The sequence below is a fragment of the Benincasa hispida genome, chromosome 12 (assembly GCF_009727055.1).
Source record: "Benincasa hispida cultivar B227 chromosome 12, ASM972705v1, whole genome shotgun sequence".
NCBI lineage: Eukaryota > Viridiplantae > Streptophyta > Magnoliopsida > Cucurbitales > Cucurbitaceae > Benincasa > Benincasa hispida.
In genome coordinates, this window is record NC_052360.1 from 54,938,906 (window position 1) to 54,952,127 (window position 13,222).

The 13,222-nt window shown below is 35.1% G+C and overlaps 3 protein-coding genes across 3 annotated transcripts; all 3 read left to right on the forward strand.

The window, feature by feature from the left end:
- The first annotated feature begins 1,420 nt into the window (after positions 1-1,420).
- Positions 1,421-3,132, forward strand: LOC120068555. Its single transcript, XM_039020371.1, has 4 exons — positions 1,421-1,595; positions 1,679-1,915; positions 2,505-2,580; positions 2,824-3,132. The coding sequence occupies exons 1-4, from the start codon at positions 1,506-1,508 to the stop codon at positions 2,856-2,858; spliced, it is 438 nt and encodes a 145-aa protein (XP_038876299.1). The 5' UTR covers positions 1,421-1,505; the 3' UTR covers positions 2,859-3,132.
- A 164-nt stretch (positions 3,133-3,296) lies between these two features.
- Positions 3,297-6,333, forward strand: LOC120068554 (late embryogenesis abundant protein D-34-like). Its single transcript, XM_039020370.1, has 3 exons — positions 3,297-3,902; positions 4,020-4,301; positions 5,568-6,333. The coding sequence occupies exons 1-3, from the start codon at positions 3,582-3,584 to the stop codon at positions 5,739-5,741; spliced, it is 777 nt and encodes a 258-aa protein (XP_038876298.1). The 5' UTR covers positions 3,297-3,581; the 3' UTR covers positions 5,742-6,333.
- Positions 6,334-8,841: 2,508 nt separating this feature from the next.
- Positions 8,842-9,419, forward strand: LOC120068573 (transcription repressor OFP12-like). Its single transcript, XM_039020388.1, is given in 4 exon segments — positions 8,842-8,872; positions 8,875-9,018; positions 9,021-9,064; positions 9,066-9,419. Coding segments are annotated over 4 exon segments (573 nt in total).
- The last annotated feature ends 3,803 nt before the right edge of the window (positions 9,420-13,222 follow it).

A 13,222-nucleotide genomic window follows, 5' to 3' on the forward strand; every position in this document is an offset into this window, starting at 1 on the left:
TTTTTGCGAATATTTGTCTCGTGAAGTATTCACAATAGTGGGAAGTTTTTGAAATAGCTCAAAAGCTCTCTATCATTCGTCTTATAATGATGTAAGTTTGTCTTGAGAAGTAACTTCACGAGATAAAAGACATAAATCAACTCAACTTCATGAGACAAACCACAGAGAGTACAACTCAAACTTTTTTACAACCTTCATGAGATTTGTCTTTTGGTGATGGCTCCTTGGCTTTTTTCTCATGAAAAAGTTTGTCCTTCTTAAGGGTATTTTCTTTCAATAGGGATTTTAACATTGTACCATGTTTTGTGGCACGTATAGGTAATTATTATGGAGCCAAGGATCGAGCCGACAAGATACTTTAAGGCTTCGTTATCTTCGTGTTCTCATCTGGTTAAGACCTATATAGTGATCCGGATGAAGTTAACGAGGGTCCAGTTAGACGTGATTAGGCAAACCATATTCAGACCCATCTTAGATAGTATCTCTCCCTCAATGAACAACTGATACATCACCTACTTCTGAGGGAGGTTGTGGATGATAGACTGAATGTAATTTATTTTAATCTGTTAGGGTCTAGGGTATCATTCAATAAGGATGAGTTTGACCCCATAACTTCACAAGAAAGTTGACTTGGTCACTTCACGAGAAAGTTGACCTAGTCAACTTTATGAGACAGCTCAATTGGTTCAACTACACGAGACAAAAGTTGAACAAAAGAGTTGTCTCGTAAAGTTAAACAGAGTCATCTTCACGAGACATCTGCTTTGAACTTCACGAGACAAATCACAAAACACTAGTGATAACTTTCCCACATTCACTCATGTTCCAACACTTTTTATTTTTCAATTTTCTCTCCACTTTTTCTCCTAACACGTAACAATACTCCTTTATAATATATACAAGTAAAAAAGAAGTAAGAATTTCGTTCCTTACTAAAAACTTTCTTTACAAAGTAATTTTTTTGGCTCCATTTTCATGACTTTCAGAAAAAAGAAAAAAAACTACTTTTCAACATACATATCTTTTGGAACTCTTGAAAAAGGAAAGAAATTTCCTCTGAACTTGGAACCCTCTAAAAATGATTATTCAAAAAAATTTCCTTTGAAGTTGGAACCCTCTAAAAATGATTATTCCTTTGAAACTGGGACTTCCACCTCACGTAAAACATTTTTAATATTGAAAACAAAATGTGAAACTGAAAATTGAAGTTTCTATTTTAAGATATGTGAGTTAGGTGGTTTCTTATTCAAGACAATTGAATGACATTTATTTCGGGATAAAATTATCTTTTTACGGGTAAGTCTCTCCCCCTAAAGTATAAGGTTGGAGAAAATGTTAAAAATGAGTAGATTTTAAAGAAAAAAGTTTGAGTCAAAATCGACCATTTTTCTCGCATAAATATCTTCCACGTCGTATTCGTTATTATCGATGAATTTCTACAAGATATAAACTGGAGGATCTCCGACAAAGCATCGAAATCGGTAGAGTTCTTATTCAGGAGGAAAATGGCAGTTCCAGTAGTGAAAGCAGCTTCTCTCGCCCACATAGCTAGAGAATCGTCGGATATTCATCGCCTTTCTCAATTCTACAAAGAGGTCTATAATTTCTATCTTCATCTACCTTCTTTTCTTCCATTGACAACAGCTTTGTTCATGGCGGTTGTTATTTGGTGGTGCAGATGTTTGGATTCGAAGAAATCGAGAGTCCAAATTTCGGTGAACTCAAGGTTATTTGGCTAAATCTTCCTTCTGCTTTTCAACTTCACCTCATCGAGAGAGACCCTAAATCCAAGCTTCCCGAAGGTCCATGGAGCGCCACGTCACCCGTTGCTGACCCTAGCCATCTTCCGCGAGGTCACCATATCTGTTTCTCTGTTTCCAGTTCCAATTTCGACTCTGTTGTTCATGCTCTCAAGGTAAATTTACAAATTATCCAAACTTTGAAAACCATTCGAGTTTTTTGCTCTCTCTACATATTTGATTATACTTTTGGGTTTGCTTATAGCAAGTATAATTATACATTAATCCGGGATTACGTAATGAACCGTATGATTCACATGAAGAATTGATTTGTGATGTCTGGCTCTGTAATTTGCTAATTGGGGAGAATTTTGGTTCATATCCTCACTAAGACTCGAGTCTGTTAGGAAGTAAGTAATCAGTAATCACTACAGCTCTCTGAAATCTTCTTTGACGAACTAAATGGGATTGGTCCACTATTGGATGCTAAATTACTAATGTAACTTAAGAATTCAATCTAATTGAATCTGTTGGAGTCTGTTTGAGAATTCAAATTAAAGTGACTTGTTGAAATCAATATGTAGAGAGTACAGAGAGAAGTAAAAAACAATGAAAGTTCGAATTTCTTTGGTTTATAAATTTGTGTGTAGGAACAATTCTTTGAAAATATTTTCTCACAGTTTATAGAAAGTTCGCACTTGCCTTTACATGCTTTACAGTCCAAATATATTCGATTTGTCTTGACTAAATTCTATTTTGCTGCAGGAAAAGGGCATTCAGACTTTTGAGAAGACCCTACCAAATGGGAAGGTAAAGCAAGTCTTCTTCTTTGATCCAGATGGTAAGTTTCTGCCAAACCGATTTTTTTTTTTTTCTTGTGTGTGTGTGTATGTATGATTAAAATCCCTTTTTCTCGTACCGGACTCGTGCTGTCAGCCTTCATCTTTTGATGAGATCTGTTCTTCCAGCATTCTTGATATAGAAATTTTGTTTCTTTGGAGTCTGATTGCTGACTGATGAGTGGTGATTAGTACTTGTATGTTTAGGCTTTCAATCAGTTTGTAAATAATCCATTTCTATGCAGGTAATGGATTGGAGATTGCAGGTCGGGAAGATTGAGTAAGATCTAGCTTTAACAATGTAATCGAATGTAGTCCAGTTTACGGGCTTGGAAGGGGTTCATAGTAGAGTCTTGTTTGACCAACTTATAATCAATGTGTATAACCGTACATTTTATTACTTAATCTTCTCATTCTTCCCCCTCCCTCTTCTCGTTTAAAATGTTTGTTGAAATCGATAGACTTGTATCATGTATTCAAAAATGGGAATGTAAGGGATTGATATTAAAAAAAGTGGACAAAATTGGTTTTGACTGAACCAATAAAAAATCAAATCAAATGCTTCTTCCTCACGTGTTTGTTTCCCAAAACTCTTTGGAATTGTAAATAGATTCGTAATCTTGTTGAAACAAGACCATCGTAGAATTCTCACTACAGGAATGGCTTTCAGACAGATGGTGAGGATGTCAAATTTGAAAGGTAGAAATAGTTAATGAGTTCGAAAAGTATTGAACAAGAACATTTACGTTATGCTTAAGCTGCCATCTGTTACAGTGGCATGCTGGTACCTTGTGATCCTGAAGCCTGAACAACTCTTCGTCTCTATTAATGACACCTGTAACATACAGGTTAATAGAATTCAACACGTGTCTGGCCGAACCCACGTGTCATTAACCCCCCTTTCCAACAACCACCGTTGTAGCCCCTCTCCCTTGACCGGCAACATTCTTCCATCTGCTCAGATTGTTTCAGACTTTCAGTATCCTCCACTTTGTGAAAGAAAATGAGCCAAGAACAGCCACGCCGGCACGAACATCAAGAACCTATCAAGTACGGGGACGTTTTCAATGTCACTGGAGACCTTGCCTCTAAGGTTATATCGCCGGTGGACGCTGACATGATGCAAACGGCCGAGACTATGGTGTTCGGTCAAACCCAGAAGGGTGGCCCTGCCGCAACCATGCAGTCTGCTGCCTCCCGGAATGAGCGTTCTGGCTTCGTCGGCCATGAGGATGTAAGTGATGCGGCCAGAGACCAAGGAGTTGCCGTCAAAGAGACCGATATCCCAGGAAGCCGCATCATCACTGAAACAGTTGCCGGACAGGTCCTCTTTTCTAGACTCTTTTAACTTTTAATTATGTTTGTCTTTTGGTTTGAATCTCAAACATATTCTTGTCTGCATTAATTATAATTGTTTTGATTTGCTTGTTTCCATGTGCAGATCGTTGGGCAGTTTGTGGAGCCTACGCCCTTTTTTGGAGCTGCCGCTGTAGTGCAGAATGCGGTCACCATAGGACAAGCTCTTGAAGCAACCGCCCACACTGCAGGTGATAAACCGGTCGACGAGAGTGATGCTGCTGCCATTCAAGCAGCAGAGGTGAGGGCAACAGGGAGCAACTTCGTGATACCGGGTGGACTCGCAGCCAGCGCTCAGTCAGCTGCTTCTTTCAATGCTGGGGTTAGCAAGGATGAAGATAAGATTAAACTGAAAGACATCCTAATGGTGCGTATGAGCTAACAAAACCCAAAACAACTAGTGTTTGCAGCACTTCGGTTCTGTTTTCGTTGTGAGTGAGGGTGTACTTGTTTACAGGCTTAATTTAAAATAAAATAAAATACCAAAAACGGAATGATCAACCAATGGACTTTAGAAAACTTGACTATCACTGAACTTATAGGTTGTGATATGTTTAGGCATCTTTTGTTAAAGATCTTGCTAAACAATTCATTTTTAGTTCTCTGTTCTTTCTTTACTTGTGCTGTTTTTTCACACTTTCTTTACCATAACTGGCACTTTTGTGCAAGAAACCTTTGAATTCCAAAATTCAAAAATAAAATTAAGTTCTTAAAAATTTAGGTTCCGTTTCGTTTCATAGCGATTTAAAAACTTAGGTCGGTTTCTCTCCAAGTTTTTTACCATGAATTTTCTTTTTCATAAAAAGAAAAAAAAAAAAAAAAAACAAAAGTTCTTAGTAATTCCAAAACTTAAGTCCAAAAGTGGATAACATAACAAAGAAATTGAAGGTAGAAGCGGGGGTTTAATTTTCAAAAATTAAAAAGTCAAATGGTAAACACAGTTCTGAACTTTTTATTTATATTCTTCACCCGTTCTCACTCCTGGGCTCAGAATGTGCCCCCTGGCTTGAATAGTCCAAGTCCAACAACTGACTCATTCTTGGGCTTAGAATGTCACCCTTGGGCTTGGAAATTTAGTTCAACTCCAGTGACTGACTATCCAATTATACAAAGGGATTTGAACACAAAGACCCTATAGGTTAGACCAAAAAATAAAAAAAATCGAATTGGCCGACCAAAACCAATCGAATCGAAGGCGGTCAGTCGAAGAAGAAGAGGTGCTCGATCGGCATTGGTTTGGGAAAAAAATCCATGGGAGGACCATATTATAGGTCCGACGGTTGAGGTCGGTTTGAACATTTACTAAACGGATCATAGTTGGTTCGGTGGGGTTTGATCGGAAAATCGATTCCGACCAACTGTTGTACACCCTACTATAGGTGCTATGGAAGAACTATATTCTCTTTGTTCATACTATAAATTAGTATTCCTAAGTATTTATAGATCCCACACTTTCTAAGGGCGATGTGTATTTTCATATTATAGTTGTATTTATAACTTTCTCTGTGACTTCTTGCTCGCTACTATATTGGCTTAAAAAACCAGGTCTTTTGAATACATGACTTTCTATATGATAAACAAGCATTGAAGCCAAATGTTTACTTAAAGAACTGATGGCTAGACTTTATATCAGGATGCGGCAATGAGGCTACCAGCGGATAAAGTGGTGACGAAGCAAGATGCAGAAGGGGTGATGAGTGCAGAGCTGAGACACAATGCAAGGCTCGCAGTCCATCCTGGTGGTGTGGCTTTGTCCATAACAGAAGCCGCCAGGCTCAATGAGAACATTAATAAAGCGCCACCGTGAGCTGGGGTTGTTGTTTCCATTGTATAGTACCGTTTTGAGCTTGTTTGTTTGTGTTTTGCAGTAATCCAACTTTGGAAAAAAGATGGGGCATCAAACACATTTCAATAAAGATCCCATGTTAGCTGAATAAATGAACAGGTGAATAAGACGTATGAAATGGACCAAGCTAAAGCTTCACATGCAAGCATAGAATATAACAACGAGCAGTCCAGTTTTGAAAATTTGGAAAAGTAGCGTATGTTGAAATGGTGTTGGCCCTGCACCTGAGAAGAGCTGCTGCCATACGAAAGCTGCAGCAGAGAAAAGAGCAGGCTCGTTGTTTCCCAATCACAATCCAACAGTACGCTCTCTTTTGACTCAATTTTAACATTGAATTATATGCATGACAATCAATCCCACATCAATTTTAGAAATCACCAGTTTCTTGCAGGCATTTTTTTTTTGTCACTGCCTTTCGTTTTTTTTTGAAAAATGATGAGTTCAATTATGGGAAGTTTTGGTTGGAGTAAAAAGCAAATACAACAGTCAATAGATTCTTCCCATATTGGCCTTAGGAAACGTCACTATCGAAAGCAACATGCATCCAAAATTTGGGTCTTGTTTCACTGTTTTAACAACTTGTATGTCACAGTAATGGTAAAAAAAAACGTTGCTGCTGCATGCTTTAAAATTTTTATAACCTCTTGCTGTCGTTTTCATCACTATTATCCATCTATCTCCCTCAATTGAAACTTCCAAATATTAGACTGCACCCTCAAATATAACATATAGCAATGGGGCCCTTCAATTTGTCATATCTATAGTTTTTACCCACCCCCCTCTCGACTGTCGTGGAAATTTTGTTGTAGGTCCAAAATTTTTCACCTTTCTAATTACATTTACTAAAAACATAGAGGTCACAGTAAATATTTGAGCAAAAAGATTGACGTTTAATTATATTTATAATTAAGTTGATTCATTTTGAAAACCATTCTAAATATTTTGGATTAACATATAAAATAATTCTAAAAAAAAGATGCAGTGGGTACAACTACTTACAAATTGTAGGATCTTCAATCGGATTTCATGAATTTTTATTTCTTTGGAATATGCCAAATTGTGCCCTTAATAATTTGTGTTGATTTTCGGAGGTTGGAAATATTTTTAAAAAGGTTGCAAATTAAAGGAAATGATAATAATAAACAACTTGATATAGTTTTCGCAACACTGATTAAAAAAGATGGGACTTTTCTCTTTTAAGACTATAACATATAAAGTATACCACAACATATCGATCAATCGACGCCTAATCTCTCTCTATATATGGAAAAATCATGAGACCAAGGGTGCATTTAATTATACGAAATGAGAACATTATTTTAATACAGATGAGTTTTATTTAACATCTATAATGTCGTTTTGGTTGGACTAGAGTGATTATACTAGTCTTTATCTGACAGGCTGGGTGATGTCCGATCACTGTAACTATGATTTTTACGATAATTTCTTGTAATTGCACGTCATTAGTTGATCTGAAAGGAGTAATACTTATCTGATCACTAGTATCTTACCACTATTATTTTCTTGAACAAATTTAGAGGGGGAGGTAGAGTGTATAAGTTTAATTTTTAAAAGCAAAAACAAAAAAACAAAATTGGTTAATGATTGAATTCAGCTCCCTCGAATTGCATAAAAATACACAAGTTCGAGATGATTGGATGAGTAGTAAAAAATTTAGTATATGTCAATGTTTTTTTAACCGTAAAATAATTTTATCAAAACTTAGAAATTTTGAAAAGAAGCTTGGATAAAAATTGTAAGATTTTTTAAATTTGAAGGTTAACATAACTAAATTAAATTAAACTAAAAATTGAGAATAAAAATTGAAACAACTTTGACAGGTTTAGAGTGGTTCACCGAACTATTTTCCTAATAAAAAGCATAATAGCGGTCTATACCCAAGGTATAAAGATATACTATGTAGATATCAATATTTTCATATGCTATGAGGTGAATTGACATTTTTTTATAATAAAATTGACGAAATATAACATAAATATATCAATCAAATAATACTAATTTAAATATCATAATACTAATAAAAAGTTTTAGAACGGCTTGTTTGCTTAAAAAATTAGGGTTAAATTACAAATTTGATCTTTATGATTCGGAGAAAATTAAAATTTAGTTCATATGTTTATAAATTAAAATTTAATCTATAAAGTTTGACATAGAGATGTCCATGGGTGGGGCCGGATGCCATTCCCCGTCTCCGCTTCCCATTTCATTTTCCATCTCCGTGAAATTCCCTACGAGATCGGGGCGGGATTCCCGGCAGGAAATTCGCGTGGATCGGGTTCCCATGGGAAATTATTCTCGTTACTTTTTTTTTGTTGTAAAAAGTCAATTAATTTAAATCACTAATGTTAGCAAATTTTAATTAAATAATTAACTTTATCATTAAATTATTTATTATGGTTAGTTTTATATGATAATTTAAATTTAAAGATAAATTACTCAAATTTTGGCCTAAAAAAGCTAATTAATTTTTTAGTAGAAAGAAATAAATATAAATAAAATTAATCACATATATAATCTAAATTTAAATATATTCATTATCTTTCCAATAAATAATCAAATTTAAAATTATGTAATATTATATATAATAATAATAATACATAACATTAGATAATTATACTAAATAAATATGTAGAAGCTATTCCACGTCCTCGTCCCGTTTAGCTCTGGGAAAATTTGTTTCCTCCACTCCCTCTCTCATTCTCCGTTTAATCGGGGAATCCCTACCCGTTCGGGGCGGGGTCCTACGGGACCCTTCTCCGTAAGAAAATGGACATCTCTAGTTTTACAGAAGTCTCATAAAATAGTCTATAGACATGATATGTATATACATATCAAGTATTATATGGATTAAACTTTAATTTTTCAAACCAAATAAACATTAAATTTACAACTTAACTAAAAAAATCGTCATTGATGTTGACATTTTATTCATATTTTCGTAAAACATCCTGATTTTTAACTTATTTATAGCTAAGACCACTTTTTGTTTGTTTAAATCTCCCCTCTCGCTGTATTGCAACAACTAAAAGTCATCTAAAAAATGTCCAATCTTAAATTCCTCAACAACGTCCATTCTTCTTCTCCAAACTCAAATTCTCACCGCCGCCCGCCGTCATCGCCGCCCACACCCCAACCTCTGACTGCTACTTCACCTCCAATCCCATTTCCTCCACTGCCGACGATGATGACGACGACTTCTTCTCCACCTCCTCCGACGCGCCGATTCCATCTCCGACGACCTTGCCGCCATCCTTGCCTCCCGGCCGCTTCTTCTTCTCCTCCCCCGGCCGCTCCAACTCCATTTTCGAATACTCCTCCGCCTCCCGCCGCCGACCCGACGACACCATCGTTTCAGAAGGTCTAGAAGTCCCGAAATACTCGATGGACCCTTATGCCGACTTCCGGCGGTCGATGCAGGAGATGGTGGAAGCTCGAGAATTGGAGGATGTGAGAAGCGATTCAGAGTTTTTGCGAGAGCTTTTGTCTTGCTATCTTCGGTTGAATCCGAAGGATACCCATAAATTCATTGTTAAAGCTTTTTCCGATCTTGTTCTTTGCTTGTTGGCTGCTCCGGCACCGGCTTTCAAAACCCGCCGGAAAGTTGTTATGTCTCGGTAACTAAATGGATTTGTTGCAGCCATACCTCTGGCTAAAACGTCAACCGTATTTAATTTTAAAAGAAACAAAAAATCTGTTGATTGTTTTTTAAAAATAATTTATTTAGGTCGTCACAATATCACTTACAATAACTGCTAAATGAATTATTGATATAAATTGAAGAAGCTTATATGCGAATCAATAGTGCAAAAACATTCAACCATATCGATGTATTGCCGATATTTTCATGTTAACTTGTTCGAAAATCATAAAAAATTTATTTATTGATATTTTCGAATTTTTTGTTTTTATAAATTTTTAAGAAACATCCATCAAAATCGATTTTTTTTTTTAATATTTCTATCGAAAAATTTTCGTAAAATTAAGATTTTGATATTTTCGTCGATATCGTCATTTTAAACATTGTAAAAATAGCTATATTGGAACGACTTAATTTAGTAATAAATTTATTATTTTTATTTTTAAAACTCAATTGTTTGTTTGGGATCCTTTGAGTGAAAAATAAAAAATCCAGTCTAAATAAAGTTGTGTTCGTTTTTCTCATCTAAATATTTCCTCTTTTAAGTTTAGAAAATATTAACAAAAAGGTTATAAAGAAAAAGTAAATATTTTGGACATAAAAAATTTATTAATATTTTCAAATTAGTGGATTGACAAAAGTTTGAAAAAGAAAGTTTTAAATAGAGAAACAAAGTTAGAATGAGGAAGTCCAATTTTAGAGAGAGAAAAAAGTGCAGATAGTTGAAGAAAAACCATTTTGACAAAAAGATTAGAAAAATAAGAAAAGCAAGAGAGATAAAAAGAATATCCAAGATGGAAGAATAATAATATTAAGTTATTTTTGTATGCATTATTTTATTTTTTTTATGTCATCAAATCTTATTTATATTCTACATTAATTTTAGGTATATTTGAAATTTAGGAAGTTTGTAGTTATAACACAAACAATTTAATTTATAATTCTGTTTTTGTTTTGGTTATTACATTGTGGTTTTTTAGAAAATAAAACGTGCATATTGGCATTGCATTTTTTTTCTTTTAGTCGATTAAATACTATTTTAAAATTATAAATTAAAATTTGACATTTTCACTTGCATACAAATCTTCAAGATGGGGCACGATCTTCGAATGTATGTGTTTGTTGAGTCCGATAGATACAAATAGTTGTAACTGTTCAAGAGGATAACACTAGAGAAAAGTAAGAGAGATTTAAAAAAAAAAAAAAAGCCTAAAAGGACAAATGAAATTAAGTTATTTTTATATCTCCTATTTTACTTTTCTAATGTCATCAAATCTTATTTATATGGTTAAATTATAAAAAATATTATTTAATTTTGTACTTTGTGTCAAAAATATCCATGAACTTTCAAAAATTTCAAAATTGCCTTTGTCGTTAGTTTTTGGATGGAAACCGTTGAAATTTTTGTTTAAAAAATACCTCTACACTTTCAAAATTTTCAAAAATATCCTTAACTGAAAAAAAGTTCGAAAATACTATTCTTAACTGAAAAGACGTTCAAAAATACTTTCACCATTAGTATATGAACAAAACTCGTTAATACCTCGTTGCAAAAATAACTTTAAAGTTTAAAAATGCTAGTGATCAATTTATTGTGAATTAAATTCACATGGGATGTTACATTCCCGTGTATTGTGAATTTAATTCAAAATTACGAATACATAGGATGTTACATTCTTTCCATCTATAACGATCCGACAATTAGCTTGCATAATTTTGAATTTAATTTTGACAATAACTCTAAATCCATCTATAACCATCAATCTCTTAATTCCAATTCAAAATTAACCACTTCTGCTCCAAATTGAATTTAACTTTGACAATAACTCCAGATGAAATTCATATAACTCCAATTAATTCCAAGATAATTAAATTGGAATTAATGTAACGAATTAATTAAATCTCAAATTTCTCATTCATTTATCAAACTTCCCTCAAATAAATTTCAACATTTAATTAACAAAATAACACCCATACAATTTTAAATTGAATTATCTTAACCCAAAGTTCAATTTTTGCCTCAATACTTAAAATAACACCCAAATAATTTAAGGTAATTAAGTTAAAATATCAAAAGAAAAAGAAAATTGGGTCGTTACATCTTCCCGCCATAAAAAACTTTTGTCCTCGAAAGTTCAAGTCCTTATAGGGCTTATGATACTTGTCCTCATCTCATCCCCAAATTGCTTCTTCAGACTGATAATTCTGAGACAGTTTCATATTACTCTTTAAATCTTAAAACAATCGCATACCACCGATTAGCCCCTCCTATTAAAGCATCTGAAAATCTCACTTAAATGAGATTCTTGAGGTCCCCAGATACTGTAGCATTTATCAATCCAAAATACATCACCATAACCTCATAATAGCTATAACCATTTTTTTTTTTTCTTTTGACAACTTCTAAGATAAAAACCTTCATGATCTATACATCTGTATTGGGAATATCCACTTTCCTACTATCTTAGCATCTTTTAAAAACTGAAGGTACGAAAGAATGCAAGGAAACATAAACTCGAACAACCCTAGGGTGTTAGGACCTAGAATGAGAANCTTTTAAGATAAAGACCTTCATGATTCATACATCTATATTGGGAATATCCACTCTCCATATAGAAACAATCTGAACCAATGTGGTTCTTGACCATCCAATCTATGACTAAATAACTTGAAACTTTACATGTCCAAAACTACCAAAGTTACAACTATGTTCCTTTATGGCAACGAACCTAACATGCCCTCTTCTTTTCACGTGCCAAAACAATAACTTTGTATAGAGAAAACAGAGCAAACATGGCCTTTCATACTATCTTAGCATCTTTTAAAAATTGAAGGTACGAAAGAATGCAAGGAAACATAGACTCAAATAACCCTAGGGTGTTAGGACCTAGAATGAGAAGTGCACCTTTCACCACAGCGTCTGACCTCTCCGTCTCATGTCAAGTGGTGGCATTGCTCCTATTCCGCAGTTGCTGTCCACTTGAACCCCCTTGGTCTGAGCCCTAAAGGTTGGTCCCTACCATCTGTAGAGCTCCTAAAAGGGCACCCATATGCCATATGCCCTTCTTGTCCACAACGATAACACACCCCTACTCCAACTAAGCAACGACCCCAATGACGCTTTCCACATGAGTTACAGACCGACTCTTCCTCTTTCATAGCTACAGGTTGGGGGCCTTGTTGCCTCCAATATCGTGGAGTTCTATCTGTGCTCCCATTCTTTTGCTGAGGCTCAGAAGTCTTCTGCTATGCTTTTTTTTTCTACCCTACAGAGGTCCTTATTCCCAACAATTTCCCACACTTATTCCCCTCTTGGGAATCAGCATCTATCCTCACGGCTGCTTGTAGTGCCGCAGCGTGAGTCTTGAGACCAAGGGTATGCACCATATCTCACAATCCGCCCCTCAGACCCTGAACGAACCTCTCTATCCTCACTACCTCGATGGCTACCAGCACAGGGGCAAAGTGGGACAACTTGTCAAACTCTTGCTCATATTCTTCTACTGACATAACTCCCTACTTCAAATTTAGGAATTTTGCTTGCTTGTTATACCGAGTGTTGGCAAAGAAATACTTCTTGTAAAAACGCTCTTTAAACTGATCCCACGACGCAGATCCTCCATTTGTGTCAATCATTTTCTCTGTTGAACGTCACCATATCTCTGCGTTGTCTGTCAACATAAAAACTGCACAACAGAGTTTGTGCTCCTCCGGACACCTCATGTAACGAAAGATCGTCTCGATCGAGGAAAACCACATCTTTACCTTCGTAGGATCCCTCAAC